General features: G+C 40.6%; 1 protein-coding gene across 1 annotated transcript in view; it reads left to right on the forward strand.

Moving 5' to 3' along the window:
* The window catches only part of Pigu (phosphatidylinositol glycan anchor biosynthesis class U), a 92,164-nt gene that overhangs the window by 32,470 nt on the left and 45,007 nt on the right, over nt 1–14,687 (forward strand). The window contains exon 7 of the mRNA XM_010639925.3: nt 12,996–13,093. Within this exon, the coding sequence (XP_010638227.1) occupies nt 12,996–13,093 (98 nt within the window). The remainder of the gene's footprint in view (nt 1–12,995; nt 13,094–14,687) is intronic.

Consider the following 14,687-nt stretch of genomic DNA (forward strand, 5'->3'; position numbering starts at 1 on the left):
CCTGGAACTCACTATGTAGCTCAGGCTGGTCTCTAACTCACAGCGATCCTCCTGCCTCAGCCTCCCGAGTGCTGGGATTACAGGCATGCACCATCACGCCTGGCCTACCTTAGTTTTTATTTTGTGCCAATTTCTTTTTCCATTTGTTCTACTAGATCTATAAAGTTTTTTTTTTTCCAAGAACACATAAATACATCAAGTAGTTTATCAGTTCTGTTATTTTTCTAGAGACATCTAACACACATTCTCTTTTCTGTCCCAATCTATCCTGGTTATTCCCTAGTGCAAAGTTGTCATGCTGAAACTTCCCTTCATAATGTGCCTATGCTGTATCTCTTCTAGATTCCTTCTTTTATTGTTTTTCTCTTTTCTGTTTTTCTTCCTTTAATCATTTTCTAGGAAAGGGTATATGAATATGAGATAGATGTTTCAGTCATTCTGTGTCTGAAATATAACTTTGTTTTAGTTTAACGTCAAATTAATAGTTGGCTAGAGTAAGAACTTTAGACTTTTCCTTCAGAATTTTAAAGATATTGTTTCACTATTTTCTAGCATCTTGGTTGCTGTTGAGCAGTTTGATGGCATCACATTACAGCCTGATTTTTCTTTGGCATTACATTATAATTCAATTTTTCTTTATGAAAAATTTATTATTTTCTTTTATGCTTGATGTTCTGAAATTTCATGTTATGTTTTGGCATAGGTCTTTTTTCACTCCTTACACTGGGTATTTGGTGGTCCTTCCAATTTGGAAACTAACATCGTTTAGTTCTAGAAGTTGTTCCTGTGCTATCTTTCAAATTCTTTGTACTCTTATTTTCTCTGTCCTCTAGTTTTGGATGTTAGGCTTTCTTGCTTGATCAAATCAAATATGCATATTTTCTTTTTTATTGATTTTTTTCCACTTTTGTTTTTGACACATAGTTTTGCTGTACATTCCAGGCTGGCCTTGAACTCACAGTGTAGCCCAGGCTGGCCTGAAACTTGAGGTGATCCTTCTGCCTCAGCTTCCTAAGTACTGGGATTGCAGGTGTTCACTGTCATACTAGCCTGACTTTTTCTAACTTTTTAATGTACTTTTCCTCCTTTCTGAGATATTTTTCCTTGTTTATATCTTCCATCTCTTTGGTTGAAATAAATAAATAATCATAAATAAATAAGTTTGTTTGGTTGTTTTCCAGTATTGAGAATTGAACCCAGAGAATTGAGAACTGAATTATTAATATTCCTTTGGAAGGCCACTGAGCTATAATTTCTTCCATATTGCTGTGTATTTTATCTCTTTCATTGGCTTTTTGTTTTCTACTGTTGTGTTAAAATATTTTTGCTATAATCTCCTCTTCTGTTCTCTTCTTCTGTATAACACTAGTTTTATTCCTCTGTCATCATTTAAATGAGGTTTCTGTAGGGAGAGATGATAAACACATGTCATGGCTGGGCATGGTGGCACATGCCTATAATCCCAGCACTCGTGAGGCTGAGGCAGGAGGATCACTGTGAGTTCGAGACCAGCCTGGGCTACACAGGTCAGTCTCAACTACATAATGAGACACTGTCTCAAAACCACCCCCCAAAAAAACACATCATGAGTCTATCATTTTAACTGGAAGTCCCTCCAGTAGAATTTGGGTTATACATTTCCAGAATCTTCCACCATACCACCATTTTTCTTCTAGACTTTTAAATATTATATCAGTTAGCTAGGTGCCTCCCCATGTTATTTATCAAACCCCACCAAAACTCAGTTACTTAAAACATTTACTTAGCTCATACCTATAGTCAGCTAGGGGTGAGCTGATCTAGGTTGGACATGGGTAAGTCAGTTGGCTACTTTCACTGGGGCTCATTCATTCATCCAGGGCTGGCTAGAGTTGAATAACCTAGACTGGGCCTGTTCCACATTTCCGTCATCCTTTTAGAAAAGGGGACTAATTTAAGCATGTTCTTGTAGCAGTGGCAGAGTCACAGTAGTGAGCAAGCCTAGTCCTGCATGTGCTTTTTAAGAGTCTTGATTGCAACACATATGCTAACATCCCATTGATCAAACATAACATATGGCCAAGCTTAGGAGAGGAAATTTCTATCTTTTCCATGATGAAAAGATGAGAAAGCACTGTGAAGTTTCATGGCAAAAGGCCCAGACATAGGGGAGCATTGAGAATTAGGGCCACTAATACAATACAGTCTAATGTGTGTATGTGTGGGTGTGGGTGTGTGGTTGCCTACTATTCCATTTTATGAATGTATAAAAATCCTATCATTTACTTATACTAGTAAATATACAGGTGATTTTCTGGTTTTCAGCTACTTAATACTACAGTTTGCTTTCTAATTTATAATAATTTTTATAGCTATGTTATTTTCTTGCAGTAAGGTCCCAGAAGTAGTTATCATGCTACTAAGAATGTCTCTAGGATTTCTGAAATTCTTTGCTAAATTTATACTCCCATAAGATTGTAGGAGTTATTTTCTGTACACTATTGCCAAAGTTTATATCAGGAAATGAGTCAAAAGTCATGCTACTTAAGAGTAGTAAGACCTTTTCTTACATTTCCTTGGATGGCACATGAGTATGACGTAAACCTTCATAAGACATTGTTTCTCTTGGATTGGTTACGGGTGGTCTTTCTATAGATCAGTGCTGGTGAACCTATGTCACATATATTATTGTGTTTTTCTTTTAAGACAAAAGATGTTGGGCTGGGATGTAGCTCAGCAATACAGCACCTGCCTGGCAAGTATGAGTATAAAAAAAAAAAAAAAAAAAAATGTTAATATAGAGTTGCTTTTTCTAAACTAAACCTTAATATTCAATTGCAGTGTTAAATTCGATATTTAATTGCAGTGTTAGTAGCTTGTGATAAATAAGTGGGTTTGGGGTTACAGTTTGGCACTCAATCTCTAATAAAAGGTCCGCCATCCCTGCTACACATCCTTTAGTTTAACTTGTTATCCAGTTACTCAAAATGACTAGATGTTGCCTAAATTGAATTACCTTATTCTGAAGATTGTAGTCTTCAGAAATGGCTGTGAAATAATGAAGACTCTTTGATGTTTGTGAATACTCCTTGCCTCAGTGCCTGTCTCCAGAGTGTTATCAAGAGGTCTGGTGTCCACTAAAATAAGGAATGAATAGGGACCAGGGATTTAGCTTAGTGTCATTGCATCAAGCACAAAGTCCTGAATTTGATCTCTGGTACCAGGGAAAAAAGTGGGGGGGCGATTAATATATGCTATATCCTGCCAGAAAATACTGAACTGTTGCCTTTGGAAATGTCACATTGTGTGTTTTTTTGGAGATGAGAGTCTGACTGTGTGGCCCAGGCTGGCCTGAATTCTTGGGTTTAAGGGATCCTTCTGCCTCAGCCTCCTGAATAGCTGGGACTACTCAGGTGGTCACTCACTACCATTCTCAGCCTTGGAATGTGACTTTTAAGGAGCTGAATGCAAAAATAGACTGAAGACTGTTCTATGAAAGTACATGCAAGGATGCTCACACAAAAATGTAAAAAGTTCCTGTTTTTTTTGTGTGTGTGGTTCTGGGGCTTGAACCTAGGGCCTTCACAGTGAGCTATATCCCTAGCCCTTTATATATCTTTATTTTTGAGACAAGATCTCACTAAATTGCTCTGGTTGGGCTCAAACTTGGGATCCTCCTGTTTTAGCCTCCTAGAATGCTAGGCTTGCAGGTATGTACCACCACACCCAGCAAGAATGCTAGTTTTTAAGAAAATACTTTTTATTGCCCTTTATGTCAGTGGAAGGTTTTGTTTTGGTGAAAAATATATGAACAAGTTACATGGATTGCTTTCAAACCCCTTTTGTTTTTGGTTCTACAGAGAAAAAAAATTTTTGAGACAGGGTCTTGCTATATAGTCCAGTGTGGCTTTGAACTCACTGTGTAGCTGAAGGTGGCCTCAAACTCATGATGATCCTTCTGCCTCAGCCTGCCAAGTGTTGGTATTTCAGGTGTGTGCTACCACACCCAGCTAAGTTTAATTTTAGTTTAAAAAAATTTAATAGTTCAAGCACCTGATAAAAATAAAATTTAAGATGTGTATGGTGGTGCGTGCCTATAATCCCAGCACTTGGGAGGTGGAGGCAGGAGGATTGCCACGAGCTTGATGCCAGCGTAGGCTACATAGTGAGTTCAAGGACAGCCTTAAGTACGTAGTGAGACCCTGTCTCAGAACTACCTCCCCCACCCACACAATAAAAGAAATTCAAGCTTGTCAAATAAAAAAATAGAAGTCTTTCCCCACCTGCCCCACCTCCACCTCCATTCCTCATGGGCATTTTTCCTGGAATCCCAGCTCTTCCCTTTTGCTGTACATCTAAGTTGTTTTCCTTGTGGGATAGTATCACAAACAATGTTCCTAATCTGTTAAAATATTTGAAGTGTTCTATGGTTGGATCTCTGAACCAGTCTGACTCTGAGTATAGTAGTAATCACTACTAACAGTGTATACAGTAAAATTAGCTTAGCTATAAATTCTGCAAGTCATATCTCTTCATTTGTGCTGCATAATTAGATGTCTTTTAAAAAACAATGAAAAATAATTCAGTATTTTAAATAGAAAACCATTGGGAAGTGTCACATGACAAACAAGATAAATGGCTCAAAAACTTCTGAAAAAATTCAGCTCCAAAATTAATAGAGAAAAGCAAATTGAATAAATCAGTGACTTTTTTTTTCATGTGGTGCTAACGATCACATATAGGCATGATGAGTTAGCTACTGTACCTAAGCTATGCCCTGGGGGTTTTGAAACTGGCGAGTATTTTAGACAACAATTCTTAGTACTGGCAATGAATATGTCAAATAGGCATTCTTCCACATGACAGACTGACACAAAATTGTACGGCCCTCTTAGGAAGCAGTTTGGCAGTAGTCTTAAAATGTTTGTATTTGATTTATTCTGTTTTTGAGACCCTATCCTATGCAGAAATGAAGATAAAGCTTTATGGGACAAAGTTATTAGTTGCAAAAATTATTTATGACTATAAAAATTAGAAGTGGAAAATTTTAAATAATTGTAAATTATATGAGAATATTTATAGTTTTTTAAAGCAGAATACAAAATCATATATTTCAATTAATCTCGTTTTTCTTTTCCTTTTTTTTTTTGGTATTGGGGATCAAACTTGGGTCCTTGCATTTGCAAGGCAGGCAGTGGAACAACTGAGCTAAATCTCTGGCCCTCAATTAATCTCAACTATGTTAACACAATGAAAATGGAAAATAGACCCCAAAAGTAGTACTTGCCTATGTGAAATAAGATCTTGTGTGATTTTTTTTTTTTAAACCAAAATTCCTTCGTGGCCAATTAATTAAAAAGAAACTAACCTGAGGGCCAGGGATTTAGCTCAGTGGTTCCAGTGCCTGCTTCACAAGCACAAGGACCCGAGTTTGATCCCCGGTACCAAAAAAAAGAAACTAACTTGAGAGATTAAAAGTTGCTAGACTTCCATGGAACAGGTGCTCCACAGAGAGGAATGGGCTTATTTGATTTGTAGCCTTGACTTCATCGCTCTGCCTGGACTTCCTTTGTTGCAGCCCATGGTTGCCTGGGACGCACTGAGAGATGCAGGTCAAGCCTAGGCACTCTAGGAGGCTTAGGTAGGAAGATTACAAGTTTGACCTGTTAGAGTCCAGCCTGGGCAATTTAACAATACCCTGTTTCAAAAGGCTGGGGATATAGTTCAATGTGAAAGCCCTGGGTTCAATGCCCAGTACCACCATCAAAAAAAAAAAAGTGGAACACTAACTAACGGTGACATACAGTATCTGTGTCACTGGTGTGTATGGACCACATTGAGAGATCCTGCCCTGTTAAGAGACCATACTTGGCAAGGGATGTAGTATGTTGGGCCCTGCCCTTAGCATCACCTTCTCTTCCTGGACAGTCTTGCTTGTTGTACAGACCCTGGTGCAGTGTACTCTTTTGTTAGTCCTTTGGGAACTCAGCCCTTTTGACCACATTCCATTCTGTTTCACTGCCTGCCTTGGGACAGGTCACTGTCTGTGACCCAGTCTCTCATCCTCTGCTCACTTGTTTGAAGTTCATATCCTGAACCAGTCCCCACACCCCTTCCTGGTCTGCATTCTTGTTCTGCCCTGCAGCTGTGCCACCCACCCAGGCCCAGATCAAGGTGCAGTCTCTGGAGATAGAACATTACCCTAGGGCTTGCCCAGGCTTGTTTTGGTTCCCACCCTGACATAAACAGAGAGTAGGAAAACATTCAAAGCTAGTCTGGGTAGGTAATGACATTCCCTGATACTATAGCCAGTGTACACACCCACTTGACTGATTTTCCCTTGCACAGTATTCCTGTGATCAGGCTGCAGGCCAGGCCTTATTCACGAAACCTAATTGCCTGAGCATCAGAGCCATACTAGCAGACAACGGTAAATTGAATCTTTTTTTGGGGGGTGGGGGTAAAACTCTTGACACAGTTACTTTTGGCGAGGCCTAGCTCTTTCCCACAGAGGCACCATTTCAGGTATTATTTCATATATTTTGTCTGGACTTAAAGGTAGGTTCTTTTTGGATGATTGTCCTCTGTGAACTGACCCCTGCCTGCTTGCTGGACTTCAGATTGTAACTTTTTATTGAAGTATAACAGAAATACATACAGGAACATGTAGTAATCATTAGTGCACAGATAATGAACTTTTACAAAATGATGAGTCCAAGCACCCAGATTAAGAAGCAGAATTTTACCAGGATCCACAGGAGCCCTTTCTAGGTCTTTTCCAGTCACTTGTGGCCATGTTGAGCCAGTTACCATCCCCACCCACCCCAGCACACCAGTTGGTGTTATCTCCTACCCCGCACATGCTGTTTACTTGCATGCGTGGCCTCACCTGCTACTGTCCACTTCCCCTGATGGGCTAGGTCTGCTTCCTCTGTATTTTTCTCTCATGTTTTGTAATTGTTTACTGGGAGCTCTCTGAGGACAGAGACTGTCTGAGTCACTACCAGTCTTCCTGGAACTTAGCACATGTGGCATAGTGCAAACTCCAGTAGTGTTTGCTTATTGTGCAATTTGTCTAAAATATTTGAAGTCACCTTTTATCTTTCCTGCACCTGCCCCAAGCACATTCATTTCAACTCTCGGCCTTCCTAACCTAATCTTCTGGCTTTTCTCAAATCATATTAACTCTTTGCCAGTCTTTTATGTGCCTCCAAACTCCCCCTCACTTTTCCTCAGACCGTGAGTGTGCCCCATTCACACCTGTCCTGGCAGCCCATACCCAGCCTGCCCACACCAGGCCACTGACTGTTGCAGCACCATGTTTCTCTTCCAGACTTCAGAGCCCGGGCCAGCCAGTCATTACGGCACAGAGAGACCCTTCCCAGAATGAGCCTTTAGCTACTAATCTACAGGCTCTTTTTCAAGAGGTAGATTTATTGTGTGCTTTGTCCATGTTATATCATCATTCTGTGCTGTATGCATCATGAATTCTTCCCAGAGGACATTTGTTTTTAATATACTTGCTTTTTAAAAGGATTTTATATGTATCACTAAATGATATTAATTAGGCATTCATCACATGTGCCAGATACTGTGCTAGGTACTTGTAATTCAAAATCAGGAAACGCTTATTTCCCTTGAGAAATTTGTAAAACAGAAGGGAGAAGGCAGCACTGACAAATTACTAGAGAACAGTATCAGCATTGAGTAGCCCGAGGCTTGCTGGTACAGGGGTTAAGAGGATGGGCACTGGAAGCAGCAGTGTGACTTTGGGTTCATAACCTTACTTGTGTGCCTGAGTTTCTTCATCTATAGAATGAGTAGGATGTATGGTTTTTATCTCAGTAAAGCTGTTGCGAGAAAATTAGTGGAAAGGGCAACCTACTTTCTGGTCCCCCTTCTATCTCTCTTAGACAGAAACTTTCTTTCTCTCAATACATTTTTCCTACTCTTAACCTCTGTTGTTCCTAGAATTCATTCTTCAATTTTAGAGAACACGATCTTGCATTTCAGATACGTAGCAGGTTTGGGAGTTACATCTATTCCTTCTATATCGATTGATGCAGAAAAATATTGACAAAATTTAATGCCCCTTCATATTAAAGACTCAGCAAACTAAGAAGATAGAGGAACTTTCTCACCTTGATAAAGAGGATCTGTGAAACCTCTACAGCTAACATAATACTTCACACTGAAAGACTGAATGCTTTTCCCCCAAGGGAGGGAACATGCCAAGGATGTCCACTTCCGTCACTCTCATCAGGCGCAGTACTGGAATCCTCATCAGCACAGTAAGACAAAAAAGGAAGTAAGCATCCATACTGCAAAGGAAACAAAACAGGAAAAAGACAAAATAACTGCCTATTTGCAGGTGAAGTGACTGTCTACATAAAAAACCAACCAAACAAACAAACAAACAAGAACAACCAAGGAATCTATGAAAAACTTTCCAGAATTAATAAGGAAGTTCAATAAGATTTCAGATTACAATATCAACACACAAAATATATTATCCAGAATGGGGCCTAGGTATGTGGCTCAGTGGTAGAGCATTTGCCTAGCATGTGTGAGGCCCTAGATTTGATTCTCAGAACTAGGAAAAAAAAAAAAAAGAAAAGGAAAGAAAATTAGTGGAAAAGTAGAGCGAGCTTAAGGTGGTTGTGATGTTTCCTAAGGACCTCCACGCCTGTCACATTCTTGAGGGAGAGGGTACAGTACAGCGCCTGGTGCCTAGTCAGTGAGCAATGAGTGTTAGCTGTAATGAGTATTGTTACCACCTCTGCTTGGACTCATAGAGGAAGTAACATTTCAACTGGCCATTGAAGATTAGTTTCTTCTAGGAGTGCAGGGAAGGCAGCTGTGGCAGAGGAAACAGCCTGAGGAGGTACAGGAATGGAAAGGGAAGGTATTTTAGAAATTGTGGAATGGTCCGGGCAGCTGTGTGTGTGCAAGTGGTCAGAGATGGGGCTGGAGAAAGAAAACCCAGATAGTGAGGGTCTTGCTTTCTGTTGGAGTTTGGCCTTAATAGATGAAATGGAACCTTCAAAGTCTTTAAAGACAGGCTGGTCACAATCTGAACTGTTCTAGAAGGATCCTTCTGGTGCTTCTGTGGAGGATTGGACTGGTTGGGAGGGGACCAAGGAGACTGTTAGGGAAGGGAAGGAAGAGGCTGCTGCAAACTCTGGTGACAGATGATGAGAGCAAGAACTGAAGTGATAAATGCTCCAGAGGTGGGTCAGCAGGGTTGGGGACTGGTGTGAGGTGGACAGCCAACGTGGTGGTGCACACCTGTAATCCCAGTACTTGGGAGGCTGAGGCAGGAAGATTGCCAGAAGTTGAAGGCTAGCCTGGGCTACATAAGGAGTTCAAGATCAATTTAAACTACTTAGTAAGATACCATCTCGAGTAACAGGAGTGTGTGTGTGTGTGTGTGTGTGTGTGTGTGTGTGTGTGTGTGTGTGTGTGAAAAATAGGAGGGGTATTCAGCTGGATATTGCTGTTAACTTACTAACAAAGATAATAGGAGGAACAGATTTTTACTTCCTAAAGATTTCATCTAAGGAAGGAAGAAGGCTGCCTTTTTCTGATCTTTGGAGCAAGTTTTCCAAAACTCCAAAGTTCATTCTACTAGGACTTTTCTTCTCTCTTGGGGTTTATATAAAGTCAGCTGTTCAAGACAAGTAATTATTGATCTCAGACAATTAGGTCAGGAGGAGGCTGTGTTTATTTCACTTTTTGGTGTCTCCTGGGCAGAGAGAGATGAAAGTCATGTGTTTGTTTTCACCTCATTTGTAAGAATGATTGGAGTTGGAACATTGGCCTCCCTCCTGGTAACAGATACATGGTCCTTTCTGCTATCCCACCCCCAAATCTGTAGAAAACCATGAATTCATGTTGAATAAAAAATACATTCCAGTTTTTCTTTCCTGTCTTAGCTAGTTTCCCACAAAATATCCTTCATATTTTTAGCACAGTCGAGTAATCCTGAGCCTACCCTCACTTTTGGGCTCCAGAACAGCACCTCTCCCTCTAGTGCCATCTCCTCTCAGGGTGACCTGGTTTTAGTTCTAGAGTCTGTGGCTCACCATGTGTATGGAGGCCCCTGCTGGTGGCACAGCTTAGCTGGGCCTGTCTTGCTCAGTCTTTTTTTGTTTTTTTGGTACCGGGGATCGAACTCAGGACCTTGCACTTGCAAGGCAGGCAGTGACGCCACTGAGCTAAATCCCTGGCATGCTCAGTCGTTTTTAACGAGTACACTGGGTCCCAAACACCTTGCCTGGCTCTCATCAATATGGCGGGACAGCCTCATCCCTAGAATTCCGTCCATTGTCTTTTATATTCAACTTCTTCCTTTCGCTGACTTTCTACTTTCTGTCCACCAAGATTATTCCCAATTGGCAAGATTCCTTGACTTGAAGGATGGAATACTCTAAGTTCTTTTCTCTTCACTCCCTCTTCCAAAATGGTTCTTAGGGGGCGGGGATTTAGCTCAGTGGTTCCATCACCTGCTTTGCAAGTGCAAGGACCCGAGTTCGATCTCTAGTACCAAAAAAAAAAAAAAAAGGACCCAAAATGGTTCTTAGATGTTTCAAGTACACAGACCGCTTTGGTGGGCAGAAGAGCCTATGGAGCATCTCTTAATGTCTGTCTGTTTGAGCAAGGTTGGGAGAGGAGTAAAACTCTTTGGGGTGAATGAATGCAGTGACTACTTTCTCTTTTTGTGAAACACCTTGAGAAGATGTCTGTTGCTTCCAGTGAACAGTTCACCCACACTACTGCAAGTGACCATGGATATTGTAATTTTATGAAATATTATCATTATGGGACACCAGCCATGGGTCATCAGTCACACATAACCAATCTGGGCCACTGTGAACCTCTCTTGTAAATTTAGGCTCTCTGGCCTTGGCTTTTTTTTTTTTCTTCTTTTTTCTAAGTGCCCTGTTATCTTAAATTATCTGAGAGGGGATAGAGATGAGATATTTTCCTATGATAAAACAAAGCATCTTCATTTAGAACATTTTAAAGAGTATAGAGAAGCAAAAATGAAAAACCAGGTGGTGCATGCCTACGATCTCACCTACTTAGGAGGCTGAGGCAGGAGGATTGTGAGTTCCAGGATCCCTGTGTATTGACCCTGCCAGAGAGGGGATGGGGAGAGGGAGGGCGAGGATTGATCATCCATAACCTACCACCCAGAGATAACCATTGTGAAGTTTGTGGTCTAACTTTTTAATCTGTTTTTGTAAATATGTGAGCATACTTTTTTTTTTAAGATCATTGTCTATATGTCTTTTATAACTTAACAGGATATGTGTGTGTGTGTGTGTGTGTGTGTGTGTGTGTATAATTATATATGAAGAAATAGAAATAAATATAAACAAGTATGTGTAAATACATATATTTTTGAGACAGGGTCTCACTATGTAGTTCAGACTGGCCTTGAATTTGCAGTGATCCTCCTGCCTCAGCCTCCCAAGTGCCAGTTATCCATTATGTGTTGAGAATGGGAACTTTATTAATGATAATTATTAGCATAAATATTAATATTCTTGAGCCTGCTAGCGTGGTGTGCACTCCTATAGACCAAGCCACTTAAGGCTGAGTTGGGAGGTTTGCTTGAGCCCAGGAATTTGAGACCAACCTGGGTAACTTAGTCTTGCCCCTTCTTTCCCCCCAGTTGTGATCTCACAGTTATACAAATCCAGACTTTTCAAATTGTTAAGATTTTTGTAGGGCTTCTGCTGTACTCATATCTTTGATTTTGTTTCCATCAGATTGAAGTAGGTAAGATTTGGACATTTTTCTACTAAAACTTTCAAGCCTCCAGAAATTGCATTGTCACTAAGTTTCAACTTCTGCAGTTTATTTAGGCTGGGAAGCTGGGCCAGTGAACTTAGACCATGTTAGCCATACTCAGAAATTCTAGTTCTTTTTTTTTTTGGATTTTTGAGACAGGGTCTTACTATGTAGTTGAGACTGACCTGGAACTCACTATGTATTGTAACCCAGACTGGTCTCGAACTCACAGTGATCCTCCTGCATCAGCCTCCCCAGTGCTGGGATTACAGGCGTGAGCCACCACACCCGGCTAGAAATTCTAGTTCTTTAAAAGTGTCATTCAGGCCCTCAATTTCCCCCATTGACACTCAGGCGATTATCAAGGACTAATTCTATCACCTCCTCCGGGGCTCTGTTCCTTAACTCCAGGTTAATTCTCTTCTTCATCTCCATGTCCTCCTGCTCTTCTGCTACTACTCTCCTTTCTCTTTTCCTGCTTTTCCCAGCACCCCAACCCCGCAGTTCCTTCCCCTTCAATGGCTCTCAGAGACTTTCCCCCAGTTGTGCTTTAATTTAGAAAAAGAAACACATGGGGCTGAGAACATAGCTCATTGGTAGAGGGCTTGCCTAGCACGCACAAGGTCCAGGGTTCAATCCTCAGTGCTACAAAATGAAAAAAGAAATGTGTGACGCAGATAGCACATAAGGAAGAAGTGTTATAGAGTGATGAGGGCCGGGGATTTAGCTCAGCGGTTCTGCCACCTGCCTCACAAGTGCAAGGTCCCGAGTTCCATTCCTGGTACCAAAAAAAAAAAAAAAAAAAGGGATGAGGTATTTAAAAATCTAAAGGGCTAGGTTCCACAGTTCTAACTATCATAAACAATGAGTGTAAGCTTAATAAGTTGGGACATTAAATAGGATATGGGTTTTAGTGGACTTTATACATTTTTGGGCTGTTGTTTTGTAAATTTTTTCTGGGTATGAAAATTTTATAAGAAATATGCTTGTGGAGTTTCAGGTTGCTAAAGGCAGATGGTTTGACTTTCTTGGTTTCTTTTCATGGGAAATCAGGCTAAGCAGCTGTCTGTGTGTGTTTGCATTGCACCTGCACATTAGGACACACGTGGCAATGATTGTTTGAGCAGTTATGGAAAGTTTTGTGTTGATAGGGACTTGCTGAGTCTAATCCTGATTGATGAGGCTGGATTATTCCATGCGTTTATTTCTTTTTACAGGCAGTGCTTTCCTCAGTGCTATTTTTCTTGCCTTAGCAACATACCAGTCTCTGTACCCAATCACCTTGTTTGTCCCAGGACTGCTCTATCTCCTCCAGGTAAGAAACTGCTGGTCAGAAGCCAGCACCCAAGGGACATTTACTACAAGCCTGGCCCCTGCTGGGGGAAAGAAAGGACATAGGTCAGTACAGGCAGGCAGTAGGACTGAGCCCCTATCCCAAACCTGCTTGCTTCTACTTGAAAAGACAAAGACACTTGGTTAATTTTAAACAAAGTAAACCTAATGATTAAGTTTTTGTTTGTTTGTTTTGTTTTTTGGATACCAAGGATCAAGCTCAGGACCTTACACTTGCCAGGCTGTGCTGCTGAGCTACATCCCCAGCCCTATTAAGTTCTAATTATGCCTATTTTGCAAGTATATGAGTACATTTAACTTTACATGTTTGTATATGGGCTCTATTAACCATTTTATGTATCTTACCTTTACCTTATGAATATAGATCCTGTGGGCACATTTCTTTCGCTTTTCTTTATAACAGCACTTATCTTATAAAGTTGTTTTGGAGACTAAATGTAATGAGTACAACTGATGCAATGATAGGAACATAGTATGAGATCAATAAATATTACAGTAATTACATACATAAATCTATGGAGAACATACTACGTATCAGTTAATATGCCAAGCACTTTGAAAGCATCATCTCATATCAACCCCATAAAAACTTTACAGAGCAGGTCATATTATTAGCTATGGATTAATCTAATATCCATATTTGACACATAAATTGAAACTGGAATGTTAGGATCTTAAATCACTTACCTGAGATCACAAAGCTAATAAGTGATAATGCTGAACTATGAATTCAGGCAGTCTAACCACCTCTCTTTTCTGCTCAAGAATACACATTTAGCCACACATGGTGGCATGCATATATCTGTAATTCCATCATTCTGGGAGGCTGAGGCAGGAGGATTATAAGTATGAGCCTAGCCCAGGCAACTTGGTGAGACTTTGTCTCAAAATAAAAAAAAGAGTTGAGGATGTAGGCCCTGGGCCCAAGCCCCAGTACACAAACAAAACAAAACAAACCACACACAACCCAGGATGGGGATGTGACTCATCAGTAGAGCCCTACTTAGTATGCACAAGGTCCTAAATTTGATACCCAGCAGCCCACCCCTCCACTGGCACAAAAAAAAGAGAAAGAGGATGCACATTTCTGTGACAAGTGACTGCAGGGAGGATCCACATGGTCTAAATGCATTCTTAGGAGTAAATGTTTGTTGAAAGTGTGCCAGTAACAGTACCAGCATCAGAGCCTTTGTTAACCACAGACACTACTTCTAAGGCTATCACGTGCCTCTGATGGTTGAAACAGAACATATTCTTGGCATTGTAAATGACTTGCTAATGCACCATCGTGTTGACGTACATAGGGATACATGGTTAGCTTGGTTTTTGCTTTGTTTGGGGAATTTGAAATATGTCTTCATCGTCACTGATACTGTATACACGGTGTGGAGATTGGTTACTCTTTAAATTTGTTGCCCGAGGATCTATTCCTCCAGTTGAATCACTGGACCCAAAGCTGTGAAAATCTTTTAGTTCTTACTATCCAAGACCGGATTGTTCAGAAAGCCTGGGTCAGTGTGCAGTGCCACCATTTGTTTCCATAGGGAAGTGAATCA

The sequence above is a fragment of the Fukomys damarensis genome, unplaced genomic scaffold (genome assembly GCF_012274545.1).
Source record: "Fukomys damarensis isolate Sample0158 unplaced genomic scaffold, DMR_v1.0_HiC HiC_scaffold_22, whole genome shotgun sequence".
Taxonomy (NCBI): domain Eukaryota; kingdom Metazoa; phylum Chordata; class Mammalia; order Rodentia; family Bathyergidae; genus Fukomys; species Fukomys damarensis.